At 42.1% G+C, this 18,219-nt stretch overlaps 2 protein-coding genes across 17 annotated transcripts in view; both read left to right on the top strand.

Annotated features, from left to right (window-relative positions):
- LOC308176992 (phosphatidylinositol-binding clathrin assembly protein-like) overlaps positions 1-7,924 on the top strand; it is a 30,179-nt gene extending 22,255 nt beyond the window's left edge. For 13 of the 16 annotated variants that reach the window (XM_080553553.1, XM_080553551.1, XM_080553548.1 and 10 more), the window contains 4 exons: positions 392-512; positions 2,551-2,607; positions 2,942-3,049; positions 3,591-7,924. In XM_080553553.1, coding sequence (XP_080409679.1) covers positions 392-512; positions 2,551-2,607; positions 2,942-3,049; positions 3,591-3,605 — 301 coding nt within the window. In that variant the 3' untranslated portion in view covers positions 3,606-7,924. The remainder of the gene's footprint in view (positions 1-391; positions 513-2,550; positions 2,608-2,941; positions 3,050-3,590) is intronic. The other 3 variants (XM_080553554.1, XM_080553557.1, XM_080553555.1) reach the window with 2 other exon arrangements.
- A 1,790-nt stretch (positions 7,925-9,714) lies between these two features.
- On the top strand, positions 9,715-17,065 carry VBP1 (VHL binding protein 1). Its single transcript, XM_080553569.1, has 6 exons — positions 9,715-9,871; positions 11,669-11,793; positions 12,822-12,888; positions 13,348-13,446; positions 15,180-15,318; positions 15,843-17,065. The coding sequence occupies exons 1-6, from the start codon at positions 9,791-9,793 to the stop codon at positions 15,911-15,913; spliced, it is 582 nt and encodes a 193-aa protein (XP_080409695.1). The 5' UTR covers positions 9,715-9,790; the 3' UTR covers positions 15,914-17,065.
- The last annotated feature ends 1,154 nt before the right edge of the window (positions 17,066-18,219 follow it).

Here is an 18,219-nt window from a genome sequence, read left to right as displayed (position 1 = left end):
TACCAAGAACAGCATTGAAACAGTGAGTCTGTGGTCAGTCACCATAACAGTCAGCCTTTAAGATTTGAAATAATTTAATTAGTCTTGCAATTGCTCTATATTTAAGTCTTTGAGGCACCATAAAAGATCTTGCAATTATATAAAACTCTAGTGAGCATTGCACTTTACAGTCCGGTAATGATAGTAAGATTGCTTGCATATCTCTGTTGCAATGGGTATAGTATAAAGTCTGGGGATTCTGTTTAATGTTACAAGTAGTTACTGAAATCCTGAGTGGTTCTACTACCCATAGCTTTCAGATGCCCCCAGGCTTTAAGGCATGTGTTCGTTATGTTTTTGTTACTGTATCTGTTGGCTCTGCGTGAAAATTAATACCACAGTTTCCTTTTAGATCAGATATGCAGTGGACCCAGCCTACTGAGAAAAAACTTACTGGTGGAACAAACTGGCAAGCAAAAACAAGCACATCAACCACGTGGAACCCTACTCCCCTACCCACTATGCCACATATGGTAATTTCTGTACCGCTGAAATTGCACTTTATTCTATCAAATGTCTTTTCCCTGCATAATTTAATTTAAAAAGAACAGCAAAGGCTGTTTAGGACAAGATTGGGGGTGGGGGAGGAACGTTTGCGGGATCACTTCTCAAACTGAGCAAGGCAGAGGTTTTAGTGTATTTTATTTCCTTGCAGTGTCAATATTGTCTGTTTAAAAAAAAAAAAAACTTGAGAGGGAAGCTTTTTACTTGAGACCTGTAGAACTGCTTGAGCTTTTGCTGTACCAGAATGACCCCAAGACAAACAAAATAAGTGGTGTGTGTGTCTGAGACATTTCCACCCCACCCATGTGCATGCAAGAATGCTAAGAACATATAAAGGGGAAAAAAAACCCACCAATGTTCATTCTGTTTTTTGCAATACTGTTTCAGTTTTGTTATATGAAATAGTATTGCACCCTAGCAAGGCACCTCAGTTATTAGTTCAAGCAGCACTTTGGATTTCTAAATATGCTTAACAGCAACTTCATCTCATTTCTAACACAATACAAAACACTGAGTGGAAGCTTTATAGAGTTATTTCAGTGAAGGACTTTCAATTCTTGGAGGGCTGTTTTTAGGCAGATGAATTTTCCTATGCTTTTAAGACGCTTTCCTGGTGTTTTTCATACAAATGTAGTTTGTATTTGTATGAGTACTTCTGAAATATTATAGCTGCCTTGGAGGGAAGTAGATTGTTCATCTCAGTTATATATAACATACAACAGTTGTACATATAACTATATGTTATATGTAACTATATGTACAACTGCCATGTGTTATATGTAACTGTTATATGTAACTGACATATTTACTATGAGTTTTAGACTGCTGACTTGTTTGTTTCCCATGAGAATAGATTTGTCTGTAGTGCCTTTTTTCCTCAGCTTATGAGAGTCTGCTCACTCAAAATTCACACTGTTGAATAGACTATGAAATCCATTATTGAACTCAAATGAAACCTGACAGTTCAGGTGAAAGAATGTCGGTTGTATAGTGCTTACATGTGAGGCTTCTGAGACCATAAAGACTTTTTGTTCTCTATTGATGCTCCAGCACATTAAGTTAGAGTGCTGATACATTTTTATTTCTAAAAGATAAATGACACCTTAGTAAATATGGAACACTGGGTTTGGGTTGTGTGATTTTTTTAGTTCATGTTTTCATGCCTAATGCTGTTTGGTCTTAGGCATTTGAATGCTTTGTGCCAGGTACTTGTTCACACACTTGCTTGGAATTCCAGCAATGTAGGACGCAAAGAACTAGCTCAGCTATGAACACCCTTGAAAATCAGTGCCCAAACATTGGAAAGGTCCAAGTATGCTAGTTTGGTCTGTGGCATTCAGAGTAGTAACCCTCAAGTTCATGTATAGTCTGTATAATCTTTCATAGTGAAGTCCTTTAACTCTCATTTCTAATATGATTAGTACTAGTTAATAACATACGGCACTATGAAATGCATATAACACTGTCTATGAACATAACCCGATTTAAGAAATATATATTATCAGCTTAAGATGTTCACTACTTTTTTTTTTTCATATTGTGATATGTTGCAGACATCAGAAACTAGTATGTGAGTAGTGTCTGGCTGCAATATACTTAGATCTGGCTAAATTTAGTAAAAGTTCTATTTTTGCTGTAGGTCTTATTAGTGATAGCCTCCTAAGCTGAGAGCCTATCCAGTTTAACAGTCGCTATCACTTATGTTACTGTCCTTGCACTTCCCTCCCTCCTCCCCCTAATGATTTTAATTAGTGAGATGAGCATAGTTAGTCAGTCATGTTATGAGACTTGAATCCATCCCTTGGTTAGAATTTCCAGTTTGAATACCTCCTTAAGTAATTTTCTGTCCTTACTCCTTTTGCTGTGCCAGAATGGAGTACATTATCCTGGATATGTAAGTCCATTTCTTGTAAATGTTGGTTATATTAACTATATGAAAAATGTTTTGTGTATATTACTAGTATGTACGAGCTTATCTAAAATACATAATGATTTTCTTGATCGAAGGTACCTGCTCCTATCACCTACCCAGTGACCACACCTCAAGTGCCTGTATATGGAATGGTAAGAATTGTGACAGTCTGATGTTCTTGAAAACCTAGATGTCTACTCTTGCCGGCTCATGGCAGGCATTATTGTTTGAATTGTCCTGCAACTTGTGTGTTGTTTTGCAACATCAGCAGCGTGTGAAATCGGATTTTTCACTGTGTGTTGGAAGAAATTAGTTTAAACTTCATACAGAAAGCTTTTTTAAAAAAATCTGTGCTATGTATGTTTGCATCTACCCAATTATTTTCTGTTATACTTACAATGCAATAAGAGAGCTTCTAGAATTTGAATTTTATAGAACTGTTTTGTGGGTTGGTTGTTGTATGTTTTTGTTTTGTTTTTCTCTCAGGTACCTTCTCAGATTGGAGCTGCTCCTTTGATGGCACCCCAGTCAATGATATATACGCAGCCTGGTCTAAGGCCAACGAATCCTTTTGCACCTGTCTCTGGAACTCAGGTGAACTGTTCTTTTTAATGAAAGATCACATTGAAACTTCAATCTTAGCAAAAGCAACTAAATACCTCATGAAGGGCTACTAATATATTTCTGCATCTGAAAGGGGGAGGTTCTCAGTCAGGGGCAACAGCTTTTGCTGGTGAGGAAGCAAATTCAGACAGTAAGGGCATGCAAGTGCAGGAAGTAAGGAAGAAACTAAAAATCTGAAATTTAGTGGCTAGATTTTCACTGTGTCGCAATTAAGAAAATGAGAATGATGAAGGCACGTAGACTTCCTATGGTATTAGCTAGATACTTCCTTTAGTCATGATTGGAATACGATGAAAGCTTTCTGAAGGATTGGGCGGTGGTGGAAAAAAAAGGAATGGAGAAGGGATCATTGAAGCTGAAGAAATTGTCATCCAAATATGTTGGTTTTAATGTTCTTTGGGACTTCTTGAGGTGCCAAAACCCAGCTTGCAAGTAACAAGGCATACAAATAAATTCATAGTGAAACCATGTGCTAAGGAAGTGGCATTAACATGTAATCCCTGTTTCACAGATACAGTTCATGTAGAGCTGCCAAAGCCACAAGATGTGAGAACAACCAAATACTGGTAAAAAAAGAAAGACTGAATTTCATTCTTTTCATGATGTATTCCTGAACAGGGCAACCGTTTCTCCCCTGTATAATGTAATATTATTTTGAATTGCAGTGCTTTAGAGATTCTTGTTTATAACAGTCACTGCTGTGTGAAATTGTGTGTTCACTGATTTCTAGATTGCTCAGCAGAAAACTCTATTCTTTGAGGTTGACTTGGAAGGCACAAGCTGGATTCTTATCTTCAGAGCTGAGAAGAGGCTTACATGATTGCTCTGCAACCATGTTCATCAGTGGATTGCATTAGGAAGCTAACTGAGAATGTCCAATCTTTATTTTCTCCATGAATTCTGTGGCTGTTGTAACCAAGACACAACTCAAATGAGGTTGAGCAATAAAACTTTCATATGCTCTAATAAATACTCTGATAGAGTAATGCTTGCGTTATAAGGCCAATGTTGTGCAAAATCAGACAGCTCTTTCCGATTAGAATAGTTTATCGTAATTTGGAAACTTTATAATGTGAGTTTTAAATGCTGTGAATCAACAAGATATATACATGTTAAATATATATATAGAGAGAGTAAATTAATAAATTGCTCCATTGGGTTGTCAGCATTACATTGCTAGTTGAAAGGGCCAGGCTCTGGTGTGGGCTGTTGTGGGGTAGGGGAACCAAGCGTGTTACAGAATAGCACGTGTAGCCTCCAACAGGTGACAGTAGGTGCACTTCCATTGAGCATCTTCTCTGCAGATGGCATCTCCTCTAGCTCAAGGAAGACCAGGTTTTGTTACAATGAACGTAGGTGCTCCCAATAGCAGCAAATGGGAGCAGTTCAAAGATCTGTTTGCCAACTGCTAATGAGGTAAGAGATCCAATTTATTAAAAAAAAAACAACTTCAAAAAGAAGTCTGTTAGCTCCAAAAAAAAAGGCAAACCTTGCCATAATGCTGACACTTCAGAACTGTCAACTACATTGAAATTGTCCCACTCTAGAGAATTGCTTGTGCTGCTTTTCTGAAACAAAAACCGAGTTGCAAATCATATAAAAGTAAGTATTTTTAAACGTGTAAATATGTGCAAACTTTTAAATACCTTTTTCTTTAATGCTGCAGTAATCTTTTTCTTCTATAGTATTTTCAAGATAGAAATGCTATATTAAGAAACGTGGGCTTCTGAAAGGAAAATCTTGTAAATGAACTAATTTCTGAAGTACGCTGTTGTTGATGGGTCAGATGTACACACTTCTGGCACATTCCGAGTATTAATAGCATTTCCCCAAAGCTTAGGTGGGCTATGAGATCACCAAATCTTGTAGTTCTCAACATCCAGTAAAAAGTGATAGTATAAAAGAAAAAAGTGGCTAATAATAAGGATTAAACAGAATGGGGAGCAACCTTTCTTCCAGAGTTCTGTGGCAGAATACAGTGAAAACCTCTTCTGTAAGGTGAATTCTGTGAATGATAAAGCTGGGTTTTCAAAAAAAAAAAAAAGAATAGTTTTCTATTTTTACCATAAATGGACCTCCAGAGTAGCACATTTTTATCTGTAGATAGTAGGCTATGTAACTGCAGAAATCTCACTCTGACTGTAAATGCAGATAGTCCTGAACATCTTGTCAAACTGTCTTTTAGAGAATGTATGAAATGCAACGTTTTCTACATAGTGGGAACAAGCCTTCTCTTTGGACAGATTAAGCGTTTAGAGTGCAAAAGTAGTATTTCTTAATGCTACAGAAGTGTTTTTGTCAAGTGAAACAGTGTAAAAATTAAAAATGATAAAAATAAACTTGGAATTTGTAGCCGCCAACTTCCTGGGAAACATGACATTGCAGGAACTTACAACAGACTCTGGATGCATATTGATTTAAAAGAATTTGGACTGGTTTAGCATGATTCAGTGTTCAAGTTGGAATTACAAAAGGGCTTTAAGCTTTAATCCGCCTTCCTTGGGTTGAACAATTGTATAATTTTAAGCCCATGTTCTTCAGTGCCTGTAGTTACCCTCTACATGATGAGGGAACAGATGCCATTTAGAATGGGTCATTGTGTTGAGGAGGCTGTTTAAGAAATTGTTAATTCCATCGATATATTCAGCATTGGAAAGTCGTGACTTCCAATTAAACCAGTAGTTCTAGTAATAAATATCTGGGCATTAATGACAGAGTGCTACAGCCAGGCAGTTTCTAGCACTGCAGCCTGCTAGATCTTTCTCATATTGAGTTGTGTAAGTAATGTTCAGTTACTTTAATAAAATACAAATAAATACCTGGCAAACAGTGTATATATTTGTTAGAAATTTTATTGCAGAGCACTCTGAATCTCTGGAAAGGACTTCACTCAGAAATTGATTTAGTACTAGCTATAGTTTGCACTATCTTCTGGTTTGCTCTGGATTTTTTTAATGGTTCTCAGTGTGCTTTCTTGTAGCAAAGCTGTCTGCTAGCAGTTTGTTTAGTATTGGAAAAGGGGAAACAGCCATAAAGTACATCCTAAAAACTCTGCTAAGCTACCTTTTCAGTCTTGTTCAGAATTATTGGTACAATAAAACAGTTACTTTGGATTTATTCTTAGGAAGAATAGGTTGCTTTACACACTTCTCTGCACAAAAGTGCAGTGCGCTGCTTTTTTATCAACCTCTTCTTTGCACTGTGTTGTAAGTAACAACATAGTTTGTATATTAGAAGTAAAAACAAAGACTTAGGGTGCTGTCAAGGCTTTTTTGGCTCTGAACTTGTTCTCCAAAAACACTCTGGAGACAAAGGTTGCTCTTGAGGGTAACTGTAATAGCCTGCAAGAGTGCGACTAGTGGTTGTGATGCGAGAACTCTGAAGAGAGATGTATATAAATGTGACTTTCCTTTTTGTTTTCTTCCAACTCCTTTGATCAGAATCCTGTTCTGAATGCTTCAGAAAGCAGTTAACTCAGCTGTCACTCCGTGTTTGTCTGAGCAAGGAGGAAGACTTTTGAAGTATGCTGTGTGCTTTGCATTATTGTGCTTTAGTGGGTCATGCGAGCCTGCCTGTTGGGACTTAGCGCTGCTGCAGGAAGGCTGTCTTTCGTGGGGTATACAGTAAGATAACTTTGGGGGGTGTTTGGAAAGGGTGATTGTGTTCGGCCTATTGGGCTTGAAAAGTGTACCTCTTTTTAAATAACTGGGGTTTTATAGTGTTCTTTAGATATAGTTTGACTTTGCCTCCAAGAAGTTACTGAATTCAACTTTTTAAATTTTGGACAAATTATGTACTAGAGAAATCTCAGTTCTGTGCACATAGTGGTGGAATACTTGTAGGTAAAAATTACAAATGAACTTTTTTAAATAAAAAATAAATAATAAAAAAAACTTCAGACTACAAGATTGAATACAGGGTGTATCTACATCTGTGTTTTTTTTCTGTGGCAGGGAGGGTGGGGATACAATTAGAATAGTAAGCACTGTGGATCGGTGCTGAATTTGTATATAAAAAGGAAAACTTCTGTTTTGGGTAGTTTGTATTGTAAGGACAACATCTAAAGGCACTGTATCAGTCATTTATTTCCATTTTAAAGATTATATTTTTGAGCAATGGAAGCTGTACATGTTATCATTTATACATTTACTGGTAGCTAGGAATATAGAAAAACTTGCTATTACTCTGAAGACATATTTGATTTGTCATTGGTATTTACTGCATCACTACTTTATGCAGATGGTTTGTTTAAAGAGATTGTAGTAACTTGTGCAGTTACAAGAATTGTACCATCAAATCTTTCAGTATATCTCCAACTTGTAACTTTGTGATTGAATTTAATCCTGTACCAAATGTTTGGCTGGAATTTCATCCTGGAGTAATGACAAAGTAGGTGCTGGAATAGATTCCCCACCCCTTACATTATTTATTTAATAGGTGTTGTTTTCTATGTTATGTTTTTCCCCATAACAGGTTTGTGCCTTTATTGGATATTTATTTTAAAAAGCTACTTCAATTTAGGCTTTTCAGGCTTTTTTTTTTCAGATGTGTTCTTGTATTGGCTGTTCCTGTACATCAGTTCCTTCATTTTACCAGAGTACACAATGTGTGGGAAAAATACTATCCACAAACTGGAAGGGAAAAAAATTGAGGGTTTGTTCTATTGATTAATATTCTTTTTGTAAAAAGAAGCCTAAGCACAAGACCAGCTGTCTGGCTGTGTTGATATTTTAATCGTGGAACTTCACACTTTGTTAACACACAAACCATTGTTTTTTTAAGATTGTTGCTCATATCCAATCATTTGAAATGTTTTGAAAAATAAACTTTGGCACATGCAAGGCATGTATGTATGAGACTGTTCTTTAAAGTGTTTGTGGTCTCAGATTTAAGGCTTTCTGTAGTACCAATGGCAGATGATTATCCTGTTACTTTTTTGCACTTAGATTTAATGTGATATGTCTCACTCAAATCTTAACTACAGCAGTTTGCAAATTCATGCCAGTTTTCCTTTGAGAAGCTGTGACTGACTTTGTGCAGGGTCATGGGACTTGATCTGGAGGGGGGGAGTGCAGGGGAAGACACGGGGCTGCTTGTATCAAATGGTGAACCCAAGGGAGAATCTGTTCTCCACATCCAGGTGTCAAATCAGCTTTGGTCAGTGCAAAGTATTTGGTAGTCTCATAATTGTGTACCCTTGGTCACTGTCCTGCAGAGAGTAAGTGTTGTTTTCTTAGATTTGTTTGTTACCCTCAAATCCCGCATGAGCTGTGTGAACAGTCTCAAGATAAAAAAAAAAAAAAGCATGACAACTTTTAATTGTGCAGTGTTTGTGTGCAACTGCCTGGGAGCCTTCTGTTGATTTAAAGCCCTTCTGTATGGAGCATTGTGGGTGCATGTTCTGTTTTTTTTTTTTTTTTAGAGGTGTTTTGGTTTTGTTTTAGCTTGCCCAAAGTTAGACTTACTGCCTAGCCAGTCAGCATTTCAGTGAGCACTGAGGGCCTGGAAGAGGCATGCAAACGAGCCCTGTCTTCTGCAGAGGTTTCTGTTTCCAAATTAGAGGCCTTGAAGCCCAGGACTTCTAATAGCTGCATTTTTTATTTATGTAGTTGTAGAGATGTGCTTTGTTCTGAGCTTGCGCTACGCAGCAGCTTGTTCTTGCTGTGTCACTGCCAGCCCAAGGCTTCCCCTTGCTGCTGAAGGACTTGGCCCTAGCACTCAGCTGTTAAGGGATGGGGCCAGCAGGCATTTGCTGCACAGCGGGTTGTGTTCCTGGGCATGTGGGCGTGAGCTGGGTTTGTGGAAGCTGCAGTGCTCCTTCCCAGTAATGATTGCACTAAACTGTAACCAATTTTAACTTTTGTAGTAATGAGCACATGATGAAAGGGGGTGGTAGAAATTTAAGTGTATAATAGCACAGCAACCATTTCCAAAGGAGTGGAAGTAAGGCTTACTGCTATTCGTGTTCCTTGTGGTTCTAATACATGAAGCTTCAGCTCCTCTCCAGGAGCAGCTGGGAGATGCAGCTCAGGTAACCCATGTCCTTGTAGGAACAGCAGGGCCACTGTGCACAGCTGCAGTTGCGGAGGCTGGGGTGGGCTTTGGGGAGCTACGTGGGGGAGTTGTGGTGGTGGGAGCTGGAGCTTGCCGTAGGCCTCACTCACGCCTCGGCAGCAGCCTGCAGCTCCTGGCCTTTGCCTGCCCCAGATGGAGGTTTGGGCTGGGACAGCTGCTGGTGCACAGCAAGGGCAGCAACCTTTGTGTGCAGGTCACAGCGGCACTGCCTCCCTTTGGTGTGTTGCATTGTTGGTGTTATTACTTTTGTCCCCCTTTAACAAATGAAATGAAGACAAGTCACCAGGCCCTACTCCTTTCCTCTCTCCGGCTTCTGTTTCCAAGCTGGGAGCGGTGCTTTTGCTACGCCCTGCTCCCTAAGGGCTCCAGATCCAGGGGCAGCCCCCGCCCCCCAGCTCCTCCCGGAGGCGCCCACCCCGTTACTCCCCCCTCCCCTCCCTGAGCGGTCTCGCGGGCCCCGTTTTATGAATGGCGAGAGTGGCCCCGCCCCCTGCCGCAGCCCCGCCAATGAGCGCCGCGCAACCCCGCGCCCGCCCCGCCCCCCGCCGCCCCCTCCCCTCCTCACCCCGGCGCCGCCGTGATGACGTCGCTCCCCCTCCCCTCTCGCGGCGGCGCGCGCGCAGCGGCGGTTCCAAGATGGCGGCGGCCGGCGGCGAGGCGGCGGCAGCGGGGGGCGCGCGGCGCGGGCCCCTCGGCATCCCCGAGGCCGTCTTCGTGGTGAGCCGCGGCGCGGGGCTGTCGCGACAGGGGCCGAGTCGCCGGCCGAGGGAGCGATAGGCCGGGGGATGGCACTTCGGGGGGAGCCCCGCGGGGCCGGCGGCGTTGTTGCCGCGCGTACCGGCTGCGTGCGGCGACACCGAGCAGAACGGCGCCGCCGGGCCGTGCCCGCTGCGGGCCGGGGCGGGGCGGGCGGCCCCCGCCGCCTTCCCCGCGGGCTCCCGCAGCAGCGGGGCGGGTGCCGGCCGCGGTGCTGGGGCCGCCGCTCGGGAGCTGAGCGCACGGCCGCGGGAGGGTCCTGCCGCCCCGCGGGGAGCGCAGCTTGCGGCCGGCCTGGGCGTCTCCTTCCCGGGAGGACACCGCGGGGCCCCGGCGGGTCCCTGCTGAACCCCTCCGTGGTTTTACAGCGGGGTGCCGCGACCCCGGGGTGCGCTGCGCTGGGCCGAGGCCCCGCCGGGAGGAGCCGGGCCCCGGGCGTTGGTGCCAGGAGCGGGCAGGGACCAAGCGCTGCTTTTTCTTCCTGTCTCGGGTGATGTGCGCGGGCGGGATGGCTTCCGCAAGAGGGAGTTTCATTTCAGTATCCTCGGGCCTCGCGTTTACAACGTCCATCTAATCCCTGGGTTTTCAGCCAGAGCTTCGTTACAGGCCGTCGGGAGGTAGGGATGTTTCCTGCTCTCCTGCTGGTGCAACAGCTCGAGGCGTTCCTCAGGCAATTAGTCTGAAACGCGGTCTCGTGAGTCCCGACTTGCTGTTGTGCTGCCGAGCTCACTGTGCCTGCTGAAGTCTGTTGTGGAGTTCGTATTTCTGCTGCAGCTCTGACGTCCTGACAGGTTGAGCAATTTTGTAACAAGTTTCTTTAGCTGAGAGAGTTTACCAGGCATCAGTCAGGAGGAAACCAGCTGTCTGTCTGAGGTTACAAATGTGTTATAGTCCTTTTCTGAGGTGAAACCTCTGGAAGGTACACGTGTAGTTGTAAGAGGATCACCCAGAGAGGCCTGCGAGCTGTACGGACAGCAACAGAGCTGCTGCCACGGCCAAGCACGGTATTCGTGAATTACACAGAGGCAGCTGGTGTCGGGGTCAGAAGCCTGTGACCGAGGCATCTTCCCCTAGGCTGAGAGCATGGACCTGAAAAAAGGACCTCCCCGAAAGCTGAGCTGCTTTCCGGGGGTCTGACAGAGGACAGCATCCTCACCTGCTCTGGCTTCTTTTCTGGTTGCTGCTAGGCCTGACACGAATTGCTTGTTCGGGGACTTTCTGTGGCTTTCTGCCGACTGCAGAAGGACCTTCCGAAGACTTGTTACCAGCAGAAAGCTTGCTTGAGCTGTTACTGGTTTTCTCCCCTTTGCCTCTCTCTTCTCTGCCACTATGTACAGTTGGTCAGGCCGTGATTCTTTTGCTTCATCAGTCTTATCCTAAATAGCTCCCAATCTGACCAGCCAAAGAGAAGCGTTATCCCTGCTTTGTGGGCAGGGAGTCAAAATTTAGCCACGAGCTGGGGGTTTCTCCTCATTTAACGCCAGCAGGACTGATACCACCACTAACGAGGCACTAGCAAATACAGGCAGGAAATACTCCCTGCATCTGCTGTGTAGTTCTCTACTGAAGAAGAAGGGTGGGTGTTGTGTAGAGGTATGAAAGAAATCAAAATGATTTTGTACTTTACTCCAGAAAAAAAAGAAGTTTGTTTACCTAGAAAAAAATCTAGACTTAGCTGCGAGTAAAATGATAGCACAGTTATATCTGGGATTTCTGTAAAGCTCTTCTAACGCTGAGGGTTTTTCTCTCCCCTTAAAGGAAGATGTAGATTCGTTTATGAAACAGCCTGGAAATGAGACAGCAGACGTAGTTCTTAAAAAGTTGGATGAGCAGTATCAGAAGTATAAATTTTTGGAACTTAATCTTGCTCAAAAGAAAAGGAGGTAAGTCATAATTTTTGCAGAACTGGGAAATGTTTAGCACAGTTGTATTTTTTTGATATAGCCTAGTTTATTTAAATATCCCAATAAGTAAAAAATAGTTGTTAGAGCTAATATTGGCAGTAGTTTTGGGAAAAATAACAGCTTTCTTTTTCTTATTCCTGAGAATTATATGCAAAAAAAAAAAACAAACCAGTATTGTTGAATTGGTCCTTAGCCTCTAAGGCTAAAAAGGCTTGTTTTACTGTTGTAATTTCTTCAGCCTAGTTCAGATAAGAATACATTTTATCAGCATCTACTGCATCAAGCCTCTAACTTTTGGGTCAGTAATCTCTTACCTCTGCAGTAGCTTCAGTCTTGATCTGAAGCTAGGTAAGAAGCAAATTCTTAAACCCAGAATCAAAGCGTTAAGTAAAACTTCATTTGAGTTAAACTTCTTCCCTGGAGACATGCCCCTGTTAATTCACGCCTGGCAGCCTGATTTGGTGCTCGCCACGGTTGGAGCCTGGCAGGTTTGGGAGGACAGGAGGGCCAGGGAGATCCCTGAGGAGGCAGACCCCTCAGCTCTGGAGGGAGCTTTCAGTTTAACAGTGCCAAGTCCTGTGGCTCTAAACCTTGTGGCTTGTAGACCTCAGTAGAAACACGCTTGATTTGTTTTACCTGCAGTGGGTTTTGTCTGTGTTTCTGCTGCGGTTTCCCTCTCCTCTGTGGAGGTCAAAAATATGCAGAAACACAGCAGTTCGGCAAATAGGTCTGTGATACTGTATGTGTTTGTTACACTTTGAAATCCGTGTGTGTTGCTCACTTCAGAACGCTGGTGAGCCTCAGTATGCTAAGAGGCAGATGAAGCAGTAGATGAGAAGATGTCTTTACCTGCTATAATCTTTAAAATTTGCATTTATAGGCCTGGAAAGCTGTTCAGAGTTTCAAGTGTTAAAATGGAGGTTGGATTGTATAGTAAAGCTGATCACTTGTTTAGGAAACTTTGTGTCTCTGTAAAATAATAAATTATGACTGTTGTTAATTCACAGGCTAAAAAGTCAGATTCCTGAAATTAAACAGACATTAGAAATTTTAAAACACATGCAGAAGAAAAAGGTAAACTATTTTGAATATCTAACGAGTATGAGAAAAGCTAACTACCTTTCCACCCTAACAGAACACATTGCAAGAAATGTTTTGGAGAGCACACTTAATATGCCTTTATAAATAACAGAATTGTTTTTAAAGGTATGTAGTACTTTTTGAAAGCTAGTTCAACACAAGTAATGTTTGGAATGCAAACTTCACTTCTAATAGTGCATAGACTGCAGCTAAGCTTTGACTTTCTCTCCAGTCTTTATAGAGATTTCTGCATTGCTTTTAAATATTTTCTAAAATGCTATAGTCTTGGAACTCTTGACTTGAATGTTGAAGTAAAGTTATGTTTAGTTCCACCAAAGTTAATACTGTACCAATGGCAAAAAAGCAGAAAAGCGTGCTCCTTACTGTACATTTTGTCTCTGACATAAGTTTCTAGTGAAAATAGTAATTTTAAGTTTTATCATTTGTCCCAAGGAATCCACAAATCCAATGGAAACCAGATTTTTATTGGCAGATAATCTCTACTGCAAAGCTTCAGTTCCTCCTACAGATAAAGTTTGTTTGTGGTTGGGGGTAAGTAAAATGGAACTCCTGAAACTGTTTCAATAACGTAGTCTTACAAAAGACAGAGTTTGTTACTGTCTCATCTGTTCTCCTAGGAGATGGGGGCATAACTGTGCTCGTGTGTACATAGTAGTGCTGCGTCTTGTCGGTGAAGCAAGCCTAGGAAGACCATTTCAGCACGTTAGTGGAGCTTGTGTTTCTGTTTTGTTTGATGGCTGAACACAGTAAGACCACAGAGATTCGTAATCTTGCTGAACTGTTTTTTCCCCAAAATCGTATTTGTGACTATTTTCCTTATCACATTGTGGTTCAAATTACGATGGTAATTGCCTAGGATTGGAATGTGCCAAACAAAACAACTAAGTTTGTTAACTAGCTTCTTGTCTTCTTTACGTTATTTGTATTTAGCATGTTGCTTTCCCTCTTCATGCAAGTTTTGGGGGAAAGATGGGATTTTTGTTCCTCACGGGTACCTGCCAGCATTGAGAGTGGGGTCTGTGCTGAAGACTGGTGGGATCAGAGCTCGAAACACGGATTTCTAAGCACTGAAACAATACCAGGCTGGGATGTTCCGTAGCAGAGGCTTCCTTATCTGTAGCGATAACCTGCTAATGTTTATTCTGAGACTTCTAAATCCCTGGTGTTCCCACGTGTTGGCTGCCAAACCAAACAGCCTGGTTAGGACAGAAGCGTTGTTGACACGTACAGCGTCCTGGCTGATTTGGCAGTTACTCCCAACCTTCTTTTCCATCATAAAAAGATTTCTGTCTGATACCCATTGCTTTCAAGAGGCTGCCTTCAGAATTCACAAACAGAGACTTTCACAGTGCTCCAGGTTTATTTTGATAGAGAATATCAAAGAAAGTTCATGCTGGTTCATACAGAAAAGCTCTCATGAAATACCACAAATGATTTATTCATCATCTTCAGGTGTTCTTGGGCTTTCTGCCTTTTATCCTCCACGTTGCTTACAGTCTGTGTGTTGGGCTACGCATTTTACTATTACTGCAGAAATTATGTCTTCCAGTTATTTAAAAAAGAATGGCTTCTATCATTCTTGCATCCATAGTATTTCCTGGACTCGTGTCTAGTTAATAGTACATGGCTCTGTTTAATGTACAGTTCTTAAATGGGACAAAGCTTCACGGGCACATCTTTACTTGGTACCACTTTTTTTCCCCTCTACATGGTAGCTCCTTACTGAAATGAAGATTTGTATATTAAAAATCACCATGTTATCATATTGGACTTTCATACATTTTATATCTTTACCTGTAATAATTTTTGTTAATAGCCATATGTTTTTCCATATTATACATAGATCCTAAGGTTAATCTTGAATGCAGCAAAAATTGTTTGTAGAGTTGTGTGACCCTTGAAAGATGCTGCTAAGAAACCTGAGGAGGCTCTTGCTTTTCAAACATGGTGGAGATGAGATTCTGATACCTAAAAGTTGACTGCAGTCCACAGAGAGAGGAATCCCCTGTTGCTTAGCAATAGGAAGAAAACTTCAAGTCCCCAGGGGGGTTTGTCACTGCTTTGCTGAAGTAATGGAAGCCTCAAGTGGTTTCTGGCATTGCTGGCCCTCCATCTCGTTGTCATGGTCTGTCAGGACATGCTCTGTTAATGTGATTAGTTACAAACAATGGTATGAAATACAACAGTATGAAATATCTGTGCTATGGCTTAGTCCTTACCACTCAAGAGTAAAAGCTTATACAAATTTTTTTTTTTTTTTTTAGGCCAATGTGATGCTTGAATACGATATTGATGAAGCTCAGGCGCTGTTAGAGAAGAATTTGTCAACAGCCACGAGAAACCTTGATTCTCTAGAGGAAGACCTGGATTTTCTTAGGGATCAGTTCACCACTACAGAAGTCAGTATCCTTTTAATTTGCAGGGGAGGAGGTGTATGTGAAAGGTAACAGACAGGTAGTTACTTGTTTCCAGATGTGCTTTTATCTGAGACTGGCTGCCATTAAAATTCTGTAGCACTCCAAGAACTTTGTTTTAGCAGGGAACAAGGATACTGTGTTTTCAGCACTGGGTGAGGGCTGGTGGCTGGGTGTACAAAGCTCGACTTTGTAGTTGGGTCGCTGTGAAACCTGCTGCGGTGGTTGCAAGCCTGGGCTGGGAGTGAGCTGCAGTGGTGGGTCAGTGCTGTGGACTGATGGCCAGGCAGCCATTGCAAAGCAAAACAACCCTTCCTTCCTTCCTTCCTTCCTGCAATTACTGGTATTCCCGTGTGTTAAGGCTGTGCACCAACTCAACTCTTTCATTGAGAGGTTTCTGTAGACTGCCATGAGTAAGCAAAGTAGTCTGGCCAACTGTATAACCTGCTTTTTCCTTTTTCTCTTTTCTTTCATCTGAATGCATATGCAGTTTCCTTAATTCCACACCCTCAGATATGGCTAGAGTTTATAATTGGGACGTAAAGAGAAGAAACAAGGAAGACCCTTCCAAAAACAAAGCATAGTTTTGCCAATTTTAAGTGTGGTTTCAATTTGCAAATATTTTTTATTTAAACACCCCCCAAAGTTCATTCTTAAGGGACTGAGTTACTTTAAGCATTTCAGTAAATGGTAAAATATATAAAAACTAATGGTGAGCACCATTTTATTTATTTGTAAACTCAAAATTTGGTTTCATGCATGCTTGATGAAATTACCGATTATTCGAAAAGACACCAAGCGGTCCAGCAAAGGACGTATTTTGATCAGACCAGTCTATCCTAAGTAAATTTCTACCTGGAAGTTTGTCTGAAAAGGTGAGGTGCATGTATGAAACCGAGTCTGACATTTTAGCAGGTTAAGGTAACGCAAGGGTTTACTTTTTCATCTCTGTGTGCAGCTGATAAAGTCAAAGTCAGCACGGGCTGGGAAGACATGCAGCTATATTGTTCTAGGAAGCAGGAAAAATACCGTCACGTCTTGGATTTTGTTTCTGTCAGGTACTTCTTTGGCAGCATCAACCTACAAGCATTCCTGAATATACACTTTGGATAAACGTGGTTTTAATAATTATTTGTTAGTTAACTGCCTGTTACTGAACTCTCAGCACTTTACATACAACAGTTTGCGACTTGTCTTCAGAGAAAAATGGTAAATGGAGTAAACAGCACAAGCTATGTCAAGACTGCAGGTGCTCTCACCCTGTTCTTTTTCATACACATGCACACGCTGCTTACTTTTGCAAATGTCTTGAACCAGGACACAAAAATGCTGGCAGCCTGTAAACACGAGAATCCCCATTTGCGATCCCTTAGACAAGATGTCCAGTTGAAATGTCTTAACACTCTCAGCCTCCTCAGTGGTGAAACCTGTATTAGAGAAGGATGGTTGACTGCAGTCTGACTTCTGGTGTTAAGAGTTGGAATGGTTTTTTTTGGTTCTTAAGAAGCCTTGCAATATTGTTGCCTTTTACCTCTGCAGTATCTCTCTAAAATGAAATGCGAGTTGGTGATGTCAGTGGCTAATATTCACATTCTGTGACTAGGAATACAGGTTTCGCTGCGAAATAAATGCAAATGTTAACTGTTCAAACTTCGTGTAAGAAACAATATACCTGTAAAGTTTTTGTACTTTTATTTCATGATACTAAAATAGTAAAACTAAACAATTCTGGCAAACACCAGTTTTTGCGCATCTTTCTTTGTGGGAGAAAGTCACGAATTTGAAGCACAATTTTTTATAATGTTTCCTCTCTTAATTGAGGGCAGGGGAGTGAAAAATTTGGTTGAAGCAGCAGCAGGAAGTGTAGCTGTTGAATACCAGAGTGAGTGAAATGGGGGCTGTGAGTCAGCACATCTGAGTTGTGAACAGAAGCAATTGATTTGACAGCACCGTGGCTGTGGAAGAGTCAGAGCTGCAGGGATGGGAATAAAAGATGCAAGTCCTCAGTGCTGGTCACAAGTACGTACCTGGGCTTGGCTCATCCACACCTGTTTTTTTTCAGGGAGTTGCTCTTTGTTCCGGTGTCTTTGACTAGAAGAGAGGAGTTGAAATCTCAGGTGTTATCTGACTAGCAGGGATCTCTGCCCCTTGCTATGCTAGGCTGAAGCTGGGGCTGCTCACACTGCAGGCTTCTTCACTCCCTTTCTTTTTACGCGCATCAGCAATGACAGGAGAGGCAGCTGCAAACATGTCCTGATTTCTTTTGCAATTTTCTCTTCTATTTGGACTAATGAGATCCCAACAGGCTGAAGCACTTCCCCTCCTCCCCCCACTGCTGCTTCTCTCGCTGGTCCTATGGCAGCAATTGCTTTTCTTTGTTGTGCACAATGAAATGATGAGTTAAGCATTTATGCACTAGCTAAAAAAACCCGACTGTGTGCGGCTCCCAATGACCTAATGCTAGTACTGGTGTGGGGGAGGTGGGCAGCATCAGAGCTGGAATTGCTCAGCAGGGTCAAAATGTATCCGGCTGTGGGAGGAAGGGGTGAGATGGCTCAAAACTCTGGTTTTGGTGTAGGTTTTTTTTTGTTTGCTTGATACCAAGTTAAAAGTTTCACAAACAACTCTGGCTTCCATACAGCTGATCTGTCCAGTGCTGCCTTGTCCTTTGTTGTTACATTTTTGTTAAGAGTACAAACAAGGGTCTTACCCTGCTACTTTGCTGTGTGACAAGTCCTGCCTGCTGAGAAACGCCTCCTGGAGGGACTACAGCTTTTTTTTTGGCTACTGCTGTAAGGAACAGGGTGTTGTTGGTTTCAGAATGGCCAGTGTTTCTAGAGTTGCACTGGTTCCCTCAGCACCGTAGCTGGCTGGTTTTGAAGATCTGCTC

The sequence above is a fragment of the Anser brachyrhynchus genome (genome assembly GCF_964034855.1).
Source record: "Anser brachyrhynchus genome assembly, chromosome: 13".
In the NCBI taxonomy this organism is placed as follows: Eukaryota; Metazoa; Chordata; class Aves; order Anseriformes; family Anatidae; genus Anser; species Anser brachyrhynchus.
This window is presented reverse-complemented; position numbering and strand designations above follow the sequence as displayed.